Genomic DNA, 21,765 nt, shown 5'->3' on the forward strand with positions numbered 1-21,765 from the left:
GAAGGGTCAATTTCTCCTTGTTTAAGATCCAAGGAGTTTGGATCTGTATTCACCAGGGAATTGGTGAGAGAGTTTCTAAAAGCTTCCCAGGGTAGGGAATGGTGGCAGCGGACCAGAACTAAGCTGGTAGTTAAGCTTAGAAGTCCTCATGCAGGCCCCTACATTTGTACCCTAAAGTTCAAAGTGGGGATACAGCCTTGACAGGGGGTTCGTGAGCAGGGGCCAGGGCTTATCTGCCCCAGGCTGCAGGTATCCACCCCCCTTGGGAGAGTGGGGTTCTTCCAACCCGGGCAGGGGCTCATGGGCTGCAGCGTGCTGGTGCCCCAAGGGGGCTGAGCCGCCTGCCCAGTGCGATCCCCCCGGCGCCTTCACTTTGCCTGAGTAAGGAAGGACCCGGAGCTCCCGCGGGGAACTGGCTCCTCGACCTCCAACCAACAGAGGGCGCAATACGGTCGCAGCCATTGCTGCGCATGCTTTAAAAAGCTGTCCCAGTCTCCGCCCATGCGACCGTCTCTCCCTGCGCATGCGTATCCCCCGTCAATTTGCCTACTTGCGCATGCGCTCCTCCGCTTTTATGGCCTGTCTTCCCGCGCATGCGTTTTTTTCGCTCCGATCGGGGTCAGTCGGGCCTCGGTAGCGGTAAGGGGACAAGATGGCGGCCTCCTCTGTGTGTCGGGCCGGCTGTGCCGCGGGCCGAACCCTTCTGCGGGGTCACCGCTCCTCGGTGAGTGACGGCGCGCCTCTGCCCCGCCGGGGCCTGGGCGAGGAGATCGGATGGGGCCGGGGCAGGCCCAGCCGCCTTGGCCGCCGGGAAGGTCACAGGGACGGCGAGGCCCTGGGGGCCGGCAGTGGCCCAGGCCTGGCTCTGTCTGTCCCGCCGTGGATGGGCTAAGAGATGGGGAATGCGGTGCGGGGGGCAGTGCGCGGGGCTGGCCGGAGGAGCCGGGCCCGTTGAGGGCGGGGGGCTGGTCCGAGGAAAACAGGCCCTTCCTTCGGGCGCTGCTCCTGCCTGCGCCCACTCAGTCCGGTCGGATCCCGCCCCCCATGCCGAGAGCCCCGGCACACCCGCGGCGGGACCCAGCTGGCTGCGTGCTTCGCTTCGGAGGTGGCTAAGGAGCGCGGTTGCTCCCCTTGCTTCTTGCTGTAGATCAGTCTTACCCAGAGCCTCATCGCTGCACCTGCGGGCGGCTAAATCCTACACGTCTCCTGTTGCCCCCCCACCCCATCCCACCCGGCAGGGATCCAGCCAGGGGCGCTGGAGCAATGTGTACAGTGGGGGTGCTGAGAGCCGTTGAACCAAACTGTAAATCCTGCATAGGATGGAAACCACTTCAGGCTGGAGGGTGCGGCAGCACCCCTACTTCCAGCACTTATGGAGCCAGCTAGCATCGAAGAAGTTTAAAAGCATCGTATAGTCGCTTGTTGATGCGCACCCAGTTTCCGTGTTTGTGCTGGGATGTTGTGTACTTTAGGGAGGCTTTGCTCCTTTGTAGTAGGAGGTCTGTGGCTGAGACACTAGTCTTAACCGGCTATCTAGTTGGCATCTATAAATAGACATCTATTTCCCGACTAAAGTCATTCAGTGTATGTCAAAACTGGGGGCAGTTTCTGATGTTGTGGGAGAGCAGAGTACTGCACCTTCTGTTTGACATTCATAATCCAAGGAAATCCTGCTATCCAATTTGGGGTTCTATTGAATACAACAATTTCAAGTTTTAAAACTATTAAGACAAGTCCTTAAAAGCTTATCAAATTGTAGTTGAGGGAGGAAAATGGGTAAAAGAGGGGAGTAGTAATACAGATGTAGCAGGGATAATTTAAAAAAAGCAACAGCTCTTTATTCTGAAGATGTTATGATTATTTTAAAAAGGGGAATTTCAGCAGGGAGCAAGTTCCATGCCCTAGATCCCACCGCAGCAAAGGCCTGATTGTCATTGTTGAACGATGTCGGCATACTGTCTATAAGTTTTTAAAAAATGAGTTAAAAGTAGCTTCTGGTGCTACACCTGCCCTGAGTCCCCCTGCCGAACTTTATAGTTTTGCAGTTGTTTTCCTATTTTGAAAACTTTCCCCTTTTGCTGAGTGCAGAATCCAGATGGGCAAGAGCTAGTTATCTAGGGCAGTGGTTTTCAAACTTGTTTTCTGGCGACCCAGTTGAAGAAAATTGTTGAGGCCCGTGACCCAATGGAGCTGGGGATGAGGGGTTTGGGATGTGGGAGGGACTCAGGGCTGGGGTAAGGGGTTGGGGTGCTGGATGGGTTCAGGGCTCTGGGCTGGGGCCAGGGATGAGAGGTTTGGGGTGCAGGAGTGGGCTCTGGGTTTGGAGGGGCTCAGGGCTGGGGATTATGGTGCAGGCTTACCTTGGGCGGCTCCCGGTCAGCGGCGCAGCAGGGGTACTAAGGCAGGCTTCCTGCCTGTCCTGGCACAGCGGACCGTGCTGCACCTCAGAAGCGGCCAGCAGCAGGTCTGGCTCCTAGGCGGAGGCGCACAAGCAGCTCTGCGTGGCTCTCGCTTGCAGGTACCCTTTTTCCACCCACCCCTCCCCCCGCTCCCATTGGCCGGTTCCCAGCTAATGGGAGTGCGGACCCGGTGCTTGGGGCGGGGGCAGTTTATGGAGCCCGGTGGCCCCCCAGCCTAGGAGCCAGACCTGCTGCTGGCCGCTTCCGGGGTGCAGCACGGTGTCAGAACAGATAGGGACTAGCCTGCCTTAGCCAGGCAGCACCGCTGACAGGACTTCTAAAGGCCTGGTTGGCGGTGCTGACCAGAGCCACCGCGACCCAGTGCCTTATATTCCATGACCCAATACTGGGTCGCAACCCACAGTTTCAAAACCGCTGATATAGGGGAAACAGTGTAGCACACAATGCAAAGTACTGTCAAAATGCACAGAACAAACTGTCAGATCCACGGGATCGCTGCTATGCCCCCAGCTTTGGAGCAGTCTCCTGGAGGAACCTGTTCTGTGTGCCGGACCTTCTATGGGCCTTGCTCTTCCTTTATGCCACCTCACTGCCTCTTTAGACTGAACCTCTGTGGCTTCAGCACTCCTGCTTCATTCACACTGTGAGCTCTGTTCAGTGAGTCCAACTGAGCGAAATCCCTGGTAGAGACTCGTATGCTTTTCAGGAATTAACGTACCTCACCAGGTACTTACAGTGACACTCAAACAGCACTGTCAAAACACTCGGGTTTATTGCTGAACTGGAGCACACCACTGGAAGTCCTTAAATTAGCATAGAGAACTGAAGATTAAAGCATAATTCAAATCTGTTCTGGTTAGTCCAGAGCCCAGCCAAGCTGTAGTGAATGAACCCTCATGTTCAGGCTCTGTGTCTTTCTCCATCCGACCTCCTTGGTCATTTTCAGATGAGAGCCCTTACTCCTTCCAGCAGCCACCCCTTTTATCCCACCCACCTCATACCTTCCCAGTCCTTTGTTCTCGACCTGTGGGATTTTGCTCTGCTTTCCAGCTGTGAAGTGGGGAAGGTCATCTCCCTGTGGGTCAGTGGTTGTTGGGTGTCAATGTCCTGGTGATTAGATTTGCCATAGATATGGGGTTGGCCATGGACAGTCTTTTTAATGACCCGTTCAAGCTCGGACATCTAGGCAACATTCACTTATGTCTCTGACGGCACAGCTTTCTGCTGTAGTACTTCTGTGAAGACGCTACCTATGCTGACAAGGAGGGCTTCTCCAGTCAGATTAGTTAATCCACCTCCCTGAGAGGCAGCAGCTTTGTAAATGTGAGCATTCTGTCGAATTAGTGCTGTCTGCGCTGGGGAGTTAGGTTGATTTAACTGCGTCACTTAGGGATATGGATTTTTCATACCCCTGAGCAATGTAGTTACATTAATGTAAGTTCTTAGTGTAGACCTGGCCCTAGCCTGCCCTGAGACCAAATAGTCATCCATCCTCCCACACCCCATAGCCATGCAAAATATAGGGGAAACTGAGGTACACAGGATTCACAAAACTATTACAGAAAATGTCCACTTTGTCTCACAAATTAACTGTAAAAAATTAGAGAAAATAATTCTCACCCTTTGAATCTTTCTTCTCCCCCATATCAAGTTCAAACTTCTTGTCTTTATTTTCAAATCTCTGCATAATTCTTCACCCTTCCGTTCTTATTGGCCCATATTTTGTGTTGCCCATCTATCCCCTCTTCTGCTGGTGATACCACCCTCAACTCCCTCTTTGTCTGATTCTCCTATGAGTATCCGCATGCTCATCTCTAAAAATGAGCTGGTCTGCAAGGCCTTTTCCCTTTCTACATTCAAAAGCCTCCTGAAGACCCATTTCTACCATGATAGCATGATCATTTTTTGGCAAGGTTGTTGGTGCTTGTGGATCGTCTTTCTTAATTTGTTTTATCTTACTGATGCATGGCCAGTTGGTGGGGGGGGTGAGGAGGAGAAGGACCCTGAGCTCCAAGCTGTGGTGGGAGACAGACACACACACCCTTCACAGCGGTGCTCAGGATCTCCTCTCCTCTCACCCCACTTCAGTCCTCCCCCCTGCCATCAGCCCCTTTTTGTCAGTTATATTTAGTAAAAGTCAGAGACCGGTCATGGGCTTCCGTGAATTTTTGTTTATTGCCCGTGATTTGTCCTTGACTTTTACTAAAAATAACTGTGACAAAATCTTAATAAATGGTGTTGCTCTATGCTGAAGGAACAGGTCTCAAATACAGATAGGACTTGCACTACTAAGGGCTTTGAATATGAAGTGACATAGTTGATTTGTAATCTGCTACATATATTGTAAATATATACATTATAAGCAGCCACTGTAAAGAAACATGATCTATGTATCACTTTCATTGTGTTATCCCTACAATGGAGAGGATGTGTGTACACTGTACACTTAGTACAGATCTACCAAGATATACACTTTGTGGGATGAGTGTTTGGTAAATGGGGATATACAAACCTGAAGGATAACATAAACTCACACTGTCCCAAATCTTAGCATAGGAAAGAAGAGTAGAGAGGTACAGATACCAGCCTCTGGAGACCCATTGTGTAGATTACGATTTTGGGATGAGGTTAAAGTCCTGCAAAAGATCTCAGTTTATGTTAAGAACGCCTAACAATGGGACCACTTCCAAACTCCTGCTTCTGGGGCTTGCCTTGAGCCCACTTGATTGCTCTCATCCTTTTCCGTTCAACCTGTGAAGACCCCCCCCCTCCCCCACTGCTCTTGTATCCAGAGATCTCAGAATCTGGCACATCTTATAATTTAAAATATGTACATTAGTGTTTAGGGATCTACTGTGGGAAAGCTTTAGCGAGTGAATCTGTGTTCTGCTGGACTAGCTGATTAGGTCTGCACCGTCATGTGACTCTTGGCAATCTATATGTTGGTAGCTCTGTATTATAGTGTGAGTTGCTGTTTGATGGTGGCTTTCTCTTTAGCCAGCCTTGATGAGTTTGATGAGAAATCGAGGTGCCGCTACCTATGCCCAGACACTCCATAACATTCCAGAGACACAAGTTACCTCTCTGGACAACGGCCTCCCTGTGGCTTCTGAGGAATCCGACCAGCCTACATGCACAGTAAGTTGAAGATGGATTTGGAATCCTCCCATGATCACTGTTAACTCAGTTCAGGTAATGTACTAGTCTTTCAAAGAAGACCAGCCCTTGTTGGAACCAAGGTTAGCAGCAGAGATTCAGCCATTTGTGTTTACCTGATTGTGGCTCTGGGCAAACTGGAGCTTAAATAAAAGGCACAACTTGCTTTGGAATGAGTCGACAAATGTCTCAAAAGTCCATTGATGCTCTCTTGCTCTGCCCAGATCTCCCACCTGCATTTGTATGGAAGTAGCTTTCAGACTTACTTACACTTAACTATGACAGCCATTCATTGCTTAATACATCTTTGAGAAAATTCAGAAAAGTATTCTCTTATGTGGCAAGGTAAATGGAATAAATAGACTAGATTCTTTAAAAAAAAAAAAAAAAAGAAAACAATACTAGCCTTCAATGCTGGTGGTGGTGTATGTCCTAGTACTAGCAGTGGGGTTGTCTGAAACTCCAGGTGTTACACTTAGTGACAGGAAACTTGCATATGTTGCTAGCTGTATTTCCTAATTGTATTTATTCAGCTCATCTCTCTTCTGTTAGGTGGGTGTGTGGATTGGGGTAGGTAGCCGTTATGAAAGTGAGAAGAACAATGGAGCAGGATACTTTGTGGAACATCTGGCATTCAAGGTGAGATGATGTGCTAGGTCTGGTATTTTTCATAGGAATTGACCCTGTGCAGCTACTTATGATCAAACCATCCCTCTGGGCTCTCTGAGATTTTCTGACTGACTTTAATTCATCTGTGGTTCTGGTTCCCATGGGTCAAAACCATGTTAGAAAATTGGACTTCTTCCACTTGTCACTGCTTAGGATGTTTGGGCACCAAAGCATGTATGTTAGAAGGAAAATTACCTTAAGCTCTTCAGGGCAGGAAATGTCCTTGTATATCGCTTAGCAGAATGGGATCTCAATCCTGATCCAGACCTCTGGATTCCACTGTAATACAAATGATAAGGGGCTGTTTTAGGTACCTACAAGGGCAAAATAAAAGTTCAAGCTGTACTCTCACAGATAAGATGCCTTTTTAACAGAATGTGCACTGAATCTTTGTACTGACTCCCATAGTCAGTGTTCAGGGGACTCTACTCTTGCCACTGCCCAGGGGATTTACGTGCCTAACTCTCTGTAGTGTTTCCCATGCTAGTCATGGGATGGTATTAACTGGCTCTAAATAGCGAATTGACCAGTCAGTGGCATGAAAATCAGTGGCTGTGCTGCATGCAAGAAGGGTGTGCAGAGGTCCTTGTGACTAACTCCTGAACTTCCAGAACAATTTTTCTATGCAGTTAAGCATTTTAAACAATGCAAATTTAGCCCACTTTACAAAAAAAAAAAGACCCGCAGCTTTCGTAACAAAACCCTAATTTATTTAATCCTAACATCAGTAATTTTATTTTTATTTATATAGAAGTGTGTGTGTATATATATATATATGTGTGTATATATATGTGTATAAAATTATGAAAAGTACTAAAAACGAAGCACTCTTGCTTTGCTACTCGTGTAGTTTGTGGCAAAGAAAGTATTGCTCACAATTGTAATATATAACAAGTTGGAGACTCACTGCTGATATTGGGGTAACTCATTTACTGGACAAACCTGTGTAGAAAGTTTGTATTAGTATTTAGCCCACATTAAATGAACAATGCTGTAAATAACAAAACTTTCCTTATGGCTGAGAGTCTCTCGCTTTTTAATAATGCAGCCACCTGCTGAGCAGCACTTTTATAGTGCAAGGAAGCCTTCCTGCTGAATAGTAGCCATACTATGGTAGCTTTCACTGGGAGATCAGCCTCACTTCATGGTGACAAGCATTTTAGGGCATTCTGAAAATTGCATTTGTCCTCATCAGTGAGTACCTATTGGCATCTGATGGGATTGAAACAAATTACTCATAGCTACTTCTAAAGTGGCACCCTGAGTTGTGTGAAGATCTGAGTCATTAATTTGGTTCTTTAGTTGTCAGGGAAAAACCTAACCAGTTTCTAGCTACATTTGTTTCTTTTAGGGCACAAAGAAACGTCCTTGTGCCACTTTTGAAAAGGAAGTGGAGAGTATGGGTGCTCACCTCAACAGTTACACCTCCCGGGAGCAGACTGCCTACTTCATGAAAGCCCTGTCCAAAGACCTGCCCAGAGGTAGTGTGACCATTGGACTATTAAGTCTCTGATCAAGAGCTTGAGGGCAGAGAAATACTTTATTTTATTTTATTTTTTTTATTTATATTTATATATATATATATATATATATATTTTTTTTTAATGTCTCTTGTTATCAGGTGCCTGTGGAACAAAGCAGAGACTCTAAGGCCATGATTCACTTAGTACCCAGGCAATCTGAGCATTTGCAGGTCCTGACTGGTTAACTGATGAGCATATAGCCTTCAGCTTCATATTCTTCTAAAATAAGCCTTGCGGCCTACTGTACTACTGTTCTGTAGATAGCCTTCCAGTTTTGGGCACTCACACTGCATTGCCAGTGTATGGCACCCCTGAACTGCTATGTAATTCCTGTACCAGTTTTATGATGCCTCTGAAAAGCAAAATGTTATGCTAAGCTGAGAACTGATTTTTAATGTTGAGATGTCCACATATTGAAACCATTCCATTGTATCTGTTTTGTGATCCAATGGAGACTTGAACCTAGGTGAACAGCTAGTATGTTAGCCCATTTTGCCCCACATCCCTGTCCCGTTGTGGTCTCCTACATTCCCCCTTTTTCCTGAGTCCTGGTACAGTGTTTATTCCAGTCCATACCCATTCCTCCTCCAGATTATGACCTGTTTTCAGTTTCCTGCTGCATTCTGTAGTGGCCAGGTAAAGGAATTGCTGAAATTGTGTGTGTGTGTGTGTGTGTGTGTGTTGTAGCTGTCGAGATTCTGGCTGACATTGTGCAGAACTGCAGCCTCGAGGATTCTCAGATCGAGAAGGAACGGAGCACCATCCTTCAGGAGCTGCAGGAAATTGACAGCAACTTGACAGATGTAGTCTTTGACTATCTTCATGCTACTGCTTTCCAAGGCACTGCCCTGAGCCGCACTGTTGAGGGAACCACTGAGAACATCAAGTGAGCAGCAAATCCACTCTTTTAGGTCTGGAGTATGATATGCACCAAAGGACAGTCCCCCTTCCGCTAACACACAATTCTTGGGAGCACACATTTCGTGTTATGGATCACTGAACTTGATAAAAGGGGAGTTGCATAACCTCAACTACATGCTAGTAAAGCACATTAGCAACAAAAGTATTTGTACAAGGAAGCCAACCCAGCCCATTTGCACGCAGCAGGTGGTTCCTTACACGTGGCTTATCTGTTCACCATAGACTTACAATTTTTGTCTTGATTCTGTGCTTCCCACTGCTGGTGACGATGCTGTATTATCAGTTTTGGAGTTTGAAGTCCTGTTGCCCTAGGATAGGCCTAGTACGAGCAGTGCTACGCAAGCTTCTCTCACGTATTCCCCACCATTGTGCCTCAGCCCTCACTAGGGGGATTGACTGTTTAGGCCAAGAGCTCAGCCCTCTCCTATACCTAGTCTGTGGTGCCTCTGAAATCACCAGCCAGGAGTGCCATTATGGTGATGGCCTTGACCATGGGCACTTACCCATTAGCAAGTAGGTAGGCTACTAAACAGCCATCTGAGAGTAATGACTTCTGGTCACAACTGATGTAGGCTGGATTTGAACTGGAGACCTAGAGGTGAAAGGTTCAGTATCCTAGTCCCAATTCCCTAAGCATTGCGGTCTCCAGGGTACAGCACAGGGGAGGGCTAGATGACAGATTCCCAGGAGATGTTATTACTATAACCAAGGGTGTATTGAATACATTGTCACTTCAGTTGTATTGAGTACCGCCTTCCCTGACCACCCAGCCCTCACAGCTCAACCTATCTCCTCCAGACCTGGATCGTTGGGATATTAAAATGTTGTGTATGCTCTTTAGGAGTCTGACTCGTGCGGATCTCGCTACGTACATTGACACTCATTACAAGGCCCCTCGCATGGTCCTGGCAGCTGCTGGAGGTAAGTGCTAGTTTCCTGGGACTCTAGGAGAGGGGTTCTCTCAACAAAATTTTTGGTGGCCTCAGAGTGCAGCCACCAATTCTTGCTGGTGGCTGCTCTGACAATTTTTCCTAAAATACTTAATTAACTTTAGGAAAAACAAATAAATATGCACATATACTTGTCCAAAGCATTGTACTTTATGTAGGGGTTTTTTGCAAACTCAATAATAAAAGTAATTTACAGTTGTCTCTATTCTTTACTGGACCTAAATAGAATAGAAACAAAAATAAGATGCTTTGCATGTTCTTGTCTTTTGCTGTTGTTTCATTTGCTTTTTTGGTTTTTAAGATTTGTTAGCTGGGTGGCAGGCAGTGAAAAGTGATATTAACGAACATACAAATATCACTTTTCACGGCAGATTTACTCAGCCCTGGTAAGCTGGGGGACAAATTAAGCCCTCACTGAGGAGGTAGGCAAGGAGGCAGCGGGGGCTGGCACCTGGGGGCCAGGCTGGCTCCTGGGGCCGGGGGCCAGAGACTGCCACTGTGCGGCTAAAGTCCGGGGCTGGAGGATGCAATGGGGGCCAGGGATGATGGGGACGAGATGAGCCTGCCTCTAGAACCCGTGGATGGAGGAGGCAGCGGGGCCCAGGGGCGATGGGCAGGGGGTGGTGAGCCAGGGGCTGGCAGCCACTGCCCAGCTGGAATCAGATCCTGGAGCCATTCGGCCAGAGCCTGGGGGATGGAGCCCGCTGCCACGCAGCCGAAGCCCAGGGCTGGAGGAGGCGGCGGCGGAGGCCAGGGCAATGGGGGGAGTGGTGAGCCTGGGAATGGAGCCCACTACCACTTAGCTAGAGCCCACGGCCAGAGCCTGCCACCCCAGGGCTGAAGCTGGAAGCCTGAGCCCCACCACCCCAAAGAATGTGGGGCACTCTCACCAGCTTCCTGTTCCTCTGGCATTTCTGGCTTCAGAGTGGGGCAGGGCCCAATCGCTGCTGGCAGCCCCAGGGGAGGGGCTGCTGCTTCACCTCGCCTGCCCCCCATCACCACCAAGGAGGCTGTGCCTACAAGAAAAGGCAGCCATGGTGGCCGCATTTGAGAAACAATGCTCTCGGAAGTCTTGATATTTTAAAACTGATGTTTAGACTCCAAAGCGCACTCTCTCTCATCTACGGCTCTTGTCTGTCATATAGTACATAATATTAATTTATTTTTCTTCCTTGCGTTTCAGAGGCTCAAGCAGCTGTACTGATCTCTTGTTCCTTCTGTTCCCCTTCCCAGGTGTTTCCCACAAAGAACTGGTAGACCTTGCCAGGCAGCACTTGAGTGGAGTTCCCTTTGAATACAAGGATGATGCGGTGCCCATCCCCCCACCCTGCCGTTTCACTGGGAGTGAGGTAAATTCCTCTTGGCAACAGCTGATTGCTTTGAATACAAAGCATACCTTTGTGACATTAGTCCCTGGTCACTTCGGGGATGAAATCTCTGTGTAAACTTGTATGTTAGTTTCTTTGTATGAGTAGATGGCACCTCAGTCCTGACCTACAGCAGACCCCGCTGTTCTAGTGTTGAGACCCTACACAGCTCTGCCAGTCTTACGAAAATGTTTTGGTTGTAGATGTGACCAAAATCCATTAGGAACTTATTGAGGCTAGTACTTTCATCTGTTACCTAATGTCTAGAAACCAGATGCATCTGGTGACGTGATGGGCACATTACATATAAGAACTTAAAGGTGAAAGGCTAGCTGATTTTGCCCATGACAATAAATCCCCTAATTTATCAACCCATGCTTCGCACGAGACCCTGGAGAGAAGGCCACAGTGCTCACTCTACTCTTGCCATGCCCCTTGATGTTTTTCAGATCCGTGTCAGAGATGACGCCTTACCCTTGGCTCATGTCGCTATTGCAGTGGAGGGGCCAGGATGGTCCAATCCAGACAATATTCCCCTCCTTCTAGCTAACTCGATCATAGGGCGCTATGACCGCACCTTTGGAGGTGGTAAGGTAAGAGACTTGGGAGCATGGCATTGTGAGTCAGCTGTAGTGACTTAACATTATGATCTCCTTGAGCGGGAAGCTGTTGTGTATAATATTGAACTCTGAAATGTTCCCATGAAATGGAGCTTGTCTGTGAATCCAGAAGGCAGGATAGAAATGCCAACCAGGGCTGATCTGGGACACCTCTTGGGCTGGATGGGGTGTGGCAAGGAGGTCCTGCTAGTCCTCTCTGGCGAGAGCTATAAGCAGCTTTCTCAGAGAGGATCGCTGCACAGCAGATCCTCAGCAGGTATGGAGTAGGACTCAGTAGGGCGATTCCCAGCAAGGTGCTCGTACTCCTGAGTATCCCTTCCCTAAACTTGTCCTGTGATGCAAAGACAAAATGTTCATTTAGTGTTGATAGTATTTAAGCAGGGCAGGGTAATATGTATCCCTATGACAGGCACATCTTACAACTGCAGTGTGGTGAGGACCGGTTTAAAACCCAGTGTACACCTCTCCTGTCTCTATATAGAGACTCCCTCTGGCAGGGCATGCCTGTAGTGTAGTCCACTCTAATTGCAGACCACCTACTCCCTGTATCCCCCACCTTCCTTGTGGTACCCGTCTGGAATGGTACCAAGTACCACCTCCACAGTGCAGTGCTGGGAAAGGAGAAAAGTTTAGTGAGATGTAAAAGCCTTCAGCAGGCTGTACGCTCTACTTTCTACCATGAAAGCTTGTCATCTCTGTGGGGTAGAGCCTGGAGTGTGCCCCGAGTTGAGCTCTCACATGGCATTCTGTTGTGCTCTCTACCTTGTTTGCTCTTCTGACCCTATAACCACTCAGGGGGAGGCATTTGAGCTGTCAAAGGAAAGGTGAGCATTTGAATCACTGAGGGTGTTTACTTATGTGCAGAATCAATCCAGCAGGCTGGCTACAATTGCAACAGAGAATAAACTCTGTCACAGTTTCCAGACCTTCAACACTTGCTACTCTGACACAGGCCTCTTTGGACTCCATTTTGTTTCTGATGCTCTGAACATAGAAGATACACTGCACTTTGCTCAGGGAGAGTGGTGAGTGTGATTTGCTGCGTGTGGTCAGTCCCTATTATGGAGCCTAGATCTAGTAGAGAACTTATTATATCCTACAAAGTTCAAGCCCATGTACTATCAAGAAGAGTCCTGTGCTGTCTAGAGTTTTATCTCATGTTAATCCTTTCCTGTGGAGTTTCCATAACTTCCCTTGGGAAGAAACTCCACAGGCTATAAGAGCAATGACTCCTGATGTCCGTCCTGAATCTGCCTTTGCCTTAATCTCACCCCATTGTTCTAGTTTTATCCCCCTGACCTCCCTGAATGATGGATGTGGTCCCTGTTTATTCTGGTGCATTAGAGATTGTTTTAGTGCAGGGGTAAGCAACCTATGGCACGGGTGCCAAAGGCAGCACGCGAGCTGATTTTCAGTGGCACTCACACTGCCCGGGTCCTGGCCACTGGTCCGGGGGGCTCTGCATTTTAATTTAATTTTAAATGAAGCTTCTTAAACATTTTAAAAACCTTATTTACTTTACATACAACAATAATTTAGTTATATATTATAGACTTATAGAAAGAGACCTCCTAAAAACGTTAAAATGTATTACTGGCACGCGAAACCTTACATTAGAGTGAATAAATGAAGACTCGACACACCACTTCTGAAAGGTTGCCGGCCCCTGTTCTAGTGTTAGAGCCTCTTATCCCCAGACAAGGTTGCCTTTCCCAGAGCATGTGAAAGGCACGGCCTGTCCATCATCTTGTTACACTTAAGAAAGATGACCTGGCGATACATAGTGCACAGTCTCAGCCCTTTTGACTCACTGGCAAATGCCTTGGTGCTGGGGACCGTTCAGTGCCAAGATTAGAGGGACTTCACATTGTTTAGCCTTTCTCAGAGTTTATGATGTGTGTTCCAGCAGTGCCTAGAGGCTACAACCTAAATTGGGGCCCCCTGTGCTAGGAACTGTACGCAAAGAGCAGGAAACAGTCCTTGCCCCCAGGAGCTTGCTATCTGAATAGAAAAGAGACACTGGATGGGAGAAAGGGATGTAAAACTTGTAGGGAACCTACTAAACTGCACAGAACCCTCAGGAATTGGAATCCTTTGGCAGTGGTCAGTGACTGACTCCCATTTTGCAACTCTTAACAATCCTAGCAGCAGAGATTGGGAGTGATTGAAGGTTATAACAGGAGGACTATCAGCTGGCAGCATGCCCTGGTCCCTTGGCTTTCTTACTTGTGGCTGCCAAGTTGGAGTGACACACCTGCCATTGAGGTGCTCCCAATTGTGACTGCCTAGGTAAGGTATTGTCATTCCCCCCATGTATGCGCTGACTGCACTAGCACTGAGCTTGCTCCGGCCAGCCGTCAGCTTTCTGTGCTACTCACTACTGAGTTCGTAGCCACTCTGAACAATACATGAGGACGGTTAGTTCTTGGTGCATTAGTTAGTAGCAAGAGGGTTGAAGACCTAGTATTCAGTTTGTATAAGAGGTTGAAAATCGAGGGGTAGTGTTCAAAATAAATGGGGGTGGAGGTAATCACTTCTCATCCTGTACTAGTGGAAGGTCTTTGAGAGCCTCTTCTTCCCTCTGATCCCTGTTCAGGATGCGTCTGTGCATCAGTGCGACAGACGGGGAGGTGAAGAGAGCCAAGAACATCCTACGGAATGCCCTGGTGGCTCAGCTGGATGGTATGTTCTAAGCTAAGGAACAGCTGCTTTGCATTTATTTAACACTCTAAGTTCTGGCCCTCTTGGAAAGGAGGGGCTCCGGCTAGAAGCAAGGTGCTACTGGCAGGCAGTATGCAAGGCTGTTCCACAGCCCTGACCTAGCATATCCTCCGTTTCTGGCCTAGGTTACCACCCCAGCTTGGTTAATTCTGAATCCTAGTCTGTAACACTCCATGCTATCCCTGAATCCATGGGCCTCTCCTGAGCAAAGGTGGCAGTGCCAAAACAAATTAGGCACCACCCTTGTGATGCCTGCTAAGGGCAATGTTGAGACCATCAAGCAGGTTTCAGTTATGACCCAAGTTAGGTGTGAACCAGGGTCTCCAGAGGTGGAAGTCATAATACATTTTTCTAGACCCCACTGGAGCTGCCTAGGATGGCCTACTAAAGGAGCATGTGGGTGCTGGGTTATTGGAAGCTGACTAATGGTATGGTCTGCTTGCATACTTTTTTCCAAACTGGTGGTCATGCTATGACTAAGGCTAGGATTTTGTCATGGTTATTTTTAGTAAAAGTCCCGGACAGGTCACGGGCAAAAAACAAAAATTCACAGAAACCGTGACCTGTCTGTGACTTTTGCTGCTGTGGCTCCAAGGTTTCCCCTGCCACCGTGGTGGCTCTCAGCTGTGGGGTTCCCCCTCTGCCCGCAGCAGCTGGAATCTGCAGGGTGACCATATTTCCCAGACAGAAAATGGGACACCCCCAGCTGCTCACCCAAGGTGGCCCCGTGCGAGGCTGTTGCCCGTCGTTGGAACTCTGAGGAGGGCCCCCTCAGGAGTCTGTCACTGGAATCTTGCAGGGGGCCCCCATTGCTGCTGTTACCTGTCGCTGGAACCCTGGCCAGGGCCCTGCTGGCTGCCAGCTCCAGAGTCCCACAGCCGCTGGGGCTGAAGCAGAAAATGTCTCCGAGGTCTCTGGAAGTCAGGGATTCTGTGACCGCCATGACCTCCGGGACCTAAACGTAGCCGTAGCTATGACGTGCTGGGAGGCCTTTGACTATCTTGCTCAAAACGGGAGGTCTTTCCTAATGCATCTCTACATCTGTCACAGGTACCACACCTGTATGTGAAAATATTGGGAGTCATCTCTTGACCTATGGACGCCGTATATCTTTAGCTGAATGGGATGCCAGAATTGCTGTATGTATCAGTTCTTATGGGAGCACTCTTAACCTTACTCCAGGTGTTTGTTATTGGGCATAAAACCTGCTGCTGAGAAACTGGGCATCTAAGGCACTTACCTGTTTAATTAGACTGTTTATCCTGGCGAGTCAAAGGCAGGGTCAGTGTTAAACAACTGAAATATATATAGTGGAATTGCCAAACATGAGGCTATACTTGTGTTCTGTGTTATCGCACCACCTTCCTGCACCCTAGGTCTAGATGCTGGTTCATCCCTTGTAGGTTAGTGGTACAGCATATAACCCTGTTAAGTGACTTGAGTGTCTATAGCATTAGTGATGTGGGCTCATTTGAGTGACTCCACCTCTGATGAGATGGCCAGGATATAGCTTCAGCCGGAAAGGTCTCAGTGAGTATATGCCAGTTAGACCTTCTCTAACCAGAAGCCTGAACTAGAAATGGCTTGAGAGATTCCACCCAGAATATTTTACTGACGAGCAGAAAGCTGGTCATAAAGTTCTCCTTTGCTTACCCATTTGGCTTTAAGATTGCGGCATTAGAGTAATATTGAGAGAGGAGTGTTCTTTAACCAGTATTTCCGGGGATCTTCCCCAAGGGCCCCCCTTGTGCTGACTCTTCCTTCTGGTCAAGAATGGCTGGCTCATGTTGAACTCTTAATCTTCACTTCTAAGTCGATTTGTCAGACTCCCTCACTTTTAATACTTATCCCCAAACTCCCTCTGTCCGATACATAGTGGGTGCAGTCTCACAAGAGCCATATAACAAGGGGCTTCATTGCCTGGCCCTGTGTGTGTACAATCTCTGGCACTGTGTAGCACTACATATAATACATAAGTTGAGAGACTTTACTTCTATAGACTGGCACAGGTTGTCCATATCCTCCAAGAGGAATTTCTCATGGATACTGTAACTGTCCTGGCAGACAAGTAGCCAAATAACTTCAAAGCAGCGTCATATTGAGCAGATAAGGTCAAATCTCTTGGTCTTTGGCAGTCTGATTGTGTGGTAGTTGAGCGGCTTTTAATTTGTGTAAATGTGTCTCTATCAGAAACATGACTCATTGCCTGTTCTTGTCATTTCCTGTTAGGCTGTGGATGCTAGGATGGTACGGGAGGTCTGCAGCAAATACATCTACGACAAATGCCCAGCAGTTGCAGCAGTAGGTAAGTGACCTGGTTATAAGTGACCTGGTTATAGGCACAGGTTGAAAAGCAGCCAACGTGGTTGAATCTTTTTTATAATGGAGAGCAAGGTGTCTGCTTGGTGGATCTCTGGCAGTTTTCTGTATCAAGTAATTTGTAGTTTGTTTTGGCTTCTTTCTCCCTCTAATTTACCCTCCTGGCAACTTCACTACTGTCTCCCCTGCCTTTGTGCATCAGATATGCTGACGCATGTTCACCAGAGAGTATGCTCTGAAAATCTAGTTAGGCACAGATGCTAAGACAATGGCTTTGGGCTGCTGGCCAGCCTCCCGCTCCGTTACAGGCTACAGAGATGTGATTAACAATGGAGCTTCAATCTGTGGGTGGGGACCGCAGTAGCGCCCACCAAATGTCATCTCCTTACTCTGTGGTGACATCAGTTAATGTAAGAATCAGTGGGCTTGACTCCTTGCAGTGCTACTCTGGCATGTCTGTCTGTCAGCCAAGGAGATGTTCCCCTTGGAAAACTTGCCCAAGCAGCTTTCCTCCCTTAAGTGCCTGGTGGATTCCCCTCCTCCGCACAGTGACCTCCAAGATTAAGTTTGAATCTTCAAAGGGGAGCTGTAAGAAAAAGGGATTTCAAGACAAATGGGAAGTAGTGTTAAAAACCACTGTCCAGTTACACTGTCTTTATAGACTTGTTTCTTCCTACTGTTGGACCGAGGATTTAATGTAAGGATTTGAGTCTGGGTGTGGTGGCGTCATTGGATCAGAGAGCAGTAGAATTGAGAAGCTGATGGTGGATCTCTTCACTTTATTCTAAGTGACTTTCTCCTCTGCTCACTCAGGTCCTATCGAACAGCTCCCAGACTACAACCGGATCCGCAGTGCCATGTACTGGCTCCGTTTCTAGGCTGTGCCCCCTGCAGAATGGAAGTGAAGACGTCTTGGGCTGGGATGGGGCTCCCAAAGGGTGGATCTGTGTCTGAATCTCTTCTGTGTGGCAGTGGCAAGATGGGCCTTGCTGTAAGCTCTGTACAAACACTTGTCTTCTGAACTGTTAAAATGAACCCAGCCAAATAAATATAATTTAAATGCAGTTGGCTCTCATGGGTGTTTATGGCAAAGTGCCACTGTTGGCTAGGTGTGGGGTGGAAGTTATTTCATGAACCTCTCCAAATTGGTGACACTGGAGCAGCATTAGCACTGGCAAAGATGTGGCTATAGTAGCTGGGCTGTGATCGGGTATGCTGAGTTAAGTGATGCCTGGAGTCATTGCTCTTTCCTTTCGCCTTTGTAGACCAGTATAACTAACACGCAGGTGGCTGAAGACTAACAGGGACGCTGTTGGTCTGGATTGGCGTGCATTGAGGAGGGCCATGCAGAAGAAATCTTGCAAAGCCTTCTGGTATTTGGGCCTCTTGTCAGTTTCTATAAATGCTCCAAGGTTCCTTCTTCCCTTTAAGGAAAATGGAAAAAACGTTTTGCTTCCCTTCGCCATGGGATTGCACGCTGTGTGTGCTGTTCAGTCACTGCCATAGCCTGCAGAGAGATCCTTGACACTGGTCTCTTGCTCTGTGGCACCAGTCTAGAGCAGAAGGATAAATGTCTCTAATCTTCACTCTTCCATCAATACAGCTCTTTCTCGCGCCTCTTTACAGTGGCTATAAACAGAACTGTTACTCACTGACACCTTTTTGATGGGCATAGATTAGCTGGCTTCACCCAAGAGGTTGCTTGGTATTTTCTTTCTCGGTGCTCTGAGTAAAGGGGCAACCTTGGACTAAAAATTTGCTTTCAGAAAGCAGTTCATCTGCCCTGCTGCTACCCAGCAAGCATCAGCGTTTAAACTGCCACAAAGATCAGGAGGGAAAGTGATGGAGCTGCCATCCAGTTGGGCAGTACATGTAAGGAGAGTGGTAGCCTTGTGCTGTGCGATGAAACTTAACTGTATTGATTCAAGTTTCTTTTGCTCTTTCCTGTGTGTCAGACCAGGGGTGGCTCTATGTATTTTGCCGCCCCAAGCACGGCAGTCAGGTGGCTTTCGGCGGCGCGCCTGCGGGAGGTCCGCTGGTAACGCAGATTTGGCGGCGTGCCTGCGGGAGGTCCACTGGTCCTGTGCCTTCAGTGTACCCACCGCCGAAACCGCGGGACCGGCGGACCTCCCGCAGGCATGCTGCCAAAGGCAGCCTGACTGCCACCCTCACGGCGACTGGCAGGCCGCTCCCCGCGGCTTGCCACCCCAGGCACGCGCTTGGTGCGCTGGTGCCTGGAGCCGCCCCTGTGTCAGACGCACTAAGCTTCACTACACGTGAGTCCTAAGCTATGAACAGCGTCATTTGAGCAGACAGCTTGGCCTAGGCGAGAGGTTGAAATTGTGGCTTGTTTCTCTAGAATGAGTGATTTGGATCTATGTTCTTAGCTCACTTCCCACCTCCTTATTTCCAAGAGTGCACCAGCATTCCTGTCCATTCAGATGCTTTTTGGAGAGAGCCTCTCTGAGCTGGGGTAACCTGCCAATGTGTGCACACACACCACCTCCACTTCAGCTCAGCGCGCTCATTTCTAGTCCAGGTACAAGTACTTCTTTCATCTGGAGGAAGGTTGTCAGGATGCCAATGGGCACGTGATGTGCACACTGCTGTGGTTCAACAGTAGCATGGTACAACTCTTTGGGGCACTACTGTTTTACCATTTGTGCACAGTGTTTGGCACCAGGGGCACTGATCTGATGGGGGTCTCTGTGCACTACTCCTACTAGTAACGGAGGGAAAAATGGGTGTCTAATGGCACAGAGGCTTGGGAATGGGGATCAGAACTCTTCATCTTGAGGCTGATGGTTAAATGCGGGTAAGTCAGTATTGATCACAACTTGTTACTGGTTGATGTCCTTGTTCTGTGTGAAATGATTAGGACCTAGACCGAAACCGAATAGACAAGTGTCCCCATCAGACAAACCACCCATAAACAGTCCAATCTTTAACAGTGTTTGAGAGGCCAAGAACTGACTGGGCCATGGAGACTGAACGATCTTATCCCTGGAGTCTGTGTTGGGTTGAGGTGGGCAGTCAGGGCAGAGTGGAGGAAACGTATCCTGCTCTTTGCTATACCTGGTTGGTCTCCTCTAGCCACACAACTCCTGTGTTGTCAATCCAGCATCTTTCACAGGCATGAAATTCAAAGGATATCTGTGGAAAGCTGACTGTATGGTCAGACCCAAAATGTACAATATGGAGGTGCAAATTAGAACTGTTCCAAGAACTGTTTGTTTTAGTTTGCTGGGAGTTCCAAAAATAAAACTAGTTTCAGATCGAATAGAAACTGAAACTCTTCAGAATATTTGGTGAATTGAAAAACATCAGCATCAACACCAGGGTGAAATGTTGTTTGACCCAAATATGCACGTTTTGCTGAAAAGCTTTGCACAGTGGCAATGCAGATACTTCCCACAAGGTGGCACTAGCTCACCAGTTCTTTGTTCTTAAATTGCAACATGTTTTTTGATTTAAAGTTTTGTTCCGTGGATATAAATATTCATTGGATTTTCACTTAATTTCTAGACACTGCCCTGACAAGTGGATTTTAAAATGTAAAATCTTCCAAGAGTTAGTCATCGAATTTAAGACTAATCCAGTGGGCTAAGCTACTTGTGCCAAATCCGGATTCTTAATGAGAATTGGTGTTTCTGAACTCATTGCATGTATTAGGCATGTTTGAAACTGTTAAATAGTCTTGATGCAATTTGCACTGAAACTGCCGTTGCAAGTTCTAGCTTGTTAGACCCGCATCTAAAGCCCAGAAAGCTTCATAACATGCTCCCTTTTGCCTGAAACTTGTGGGACCAATTAACAATTCCACCTCTGTTTATGGCTGCAATTAGACCCTAATCCTCTTTGTTGCCTTTCCTCACTGCATCTGCCCTGTAGCTAGGCTAGGTGAGCTGGTTGAGTCTAACACTGTCAGCAAGCTTTGTAGTTGGTGGGAGGTAGAAGGGGACAGCTGTCAGGTGGGCAAATGGGAATCCATTTATGTAACCCTTCACATGACAGTTCCCGAGCAGATCGTTTCTCTTCACTAGAGCTATCGTCTTTGGAAAGAATTACCTGTTAGCTGCAAAGCAGTATGGGGGGAGAGGGGGCGAGCTTTTAACCCTCTCTACCAGTCTTTGCTTGCCTTTTCTTTTTTCTGCTCCAGCATAAGGGAAGAAAATGTCCCCGTTACTCAGAGGACCATGTTTTATAGAGTTCTGGGTTAGGACTGACCCTATGCCAGAGTCAAGCTGATGAGAGGCTACAGCTGTGTAAATCTGCCTGGTTAATGTGGCATTATAGTGTGTTTTTTTTTCTGAAGCTTGCAGCCCATGTAGAGATCTTAACACCTCATCAGCTCTCTCAAATAAGGAACTGCCACAGTGCCTAACCCCCACATGTAGATTGCTGCCCAGTGTCCCACAGCACAAGCAGCTGTCCGTGCCCTCCCGGTGCAGGGGTGTCTGAATTGTGGGATGCTTTAGTGTTTGTAGAAATCTTCTTGCTGCTGGTTTGGCTGAGGATTGTTTAAACAGTATTTGTCTATAGGTTCCCCAGTGTGTCTGCATGCTTTGGAGATCAGGGCTTTTAGAAATGCTGATGGTGTCTTGAGCAGCCCACCAGCTGTAAAGAAAATAAAGGAATTAACTCACTGCACAACTAACTTTATCCCTTTATGTGCAGCCTTTAGACAGAAGCAGCCTGGTAGAGACCATAGGGATGGTTGCTATTGGGAGCCTATAGTGATGGGAATTCAATCCTTCGCTTACTGGCTTGCAATGGATTTTTGCTCAGACTCTTACAAGAGGCTTGAGAATGAGTTGCTGAGTAATCAGGTCCCAATATACTTGACATCTGGATTCTTCTGTGCCAGGGGAGATGAAACTCTGAACCACTTGGCAGGGTCCCTGTTACTAATACTGCTCTGTGCTGCCCCCATCAGGGCAGCCTTGATCTGAGAAAATCCACGTTTGGAAACTTCTTGCATAACCAATGCATCTTAAAAGCGTGAGACAGTCTCATCTCTCTCCTTCCCCCACCTCCCAAGTTCCAGGGGCTAGTGTGGGACAGTGGCAGCGAGTAGAGGAAGGAGCAGGAACTCTGTG

General features: G+C 47.9%; 1 protein-coding gene across 1 annotated transcript; it reads left to right on the plus strand.

Moving 5' to 3' along the window:
• The first annotated feature begins 574 nt into the window (after positions 1-574).
• On the plus strand, positions 575-17,731 carry LOC135881886 (cytochrome b-c1 complex subunit 1, mitochondrial). The gene is made up of 13 exons (XM_065408613.1): positions 575-724; positions 5,418-5,558; positions 6,129-6,215; positions 7,597-7,726; positions 8,456-8,654; positions 9,531-9,610; positions 10,873-10,988; positions 11,456-11,599; positions 12,491-12,651; positions 14,223-14,308; positions 15,398-15,486; positions 16,577-16,652; positions 17,480-17,731. Exons 1-13 carry the CDS (start codon positions 653-655, stop codon positions 17,542-17,544), a joined length of 1,446 nt encoding a protein of 481 aa, XP_065264685.1. The 5' UTR covers positions 575-652; the 3' UTR covers positions 17,545-17,731.
• The last annotated feature ends 4,034 nt before the right edge of the window (positions 17,732-21,765 follow it).

The sequence above is a fragment of the Emys orbicularis genome, chromosome 7, assembly GCF_028017835.1.
Source record: "Emys orbicularis isolate rEmyOrb1 chromosome 7, rEmyOrb1.hap1, whole genome shotgun sequence".
Classification (NCBI taxonomy): Eukaryota; Metazoa; Chordata; order Testudines; family Emydidae; genus Emys; species Emys orbicularis.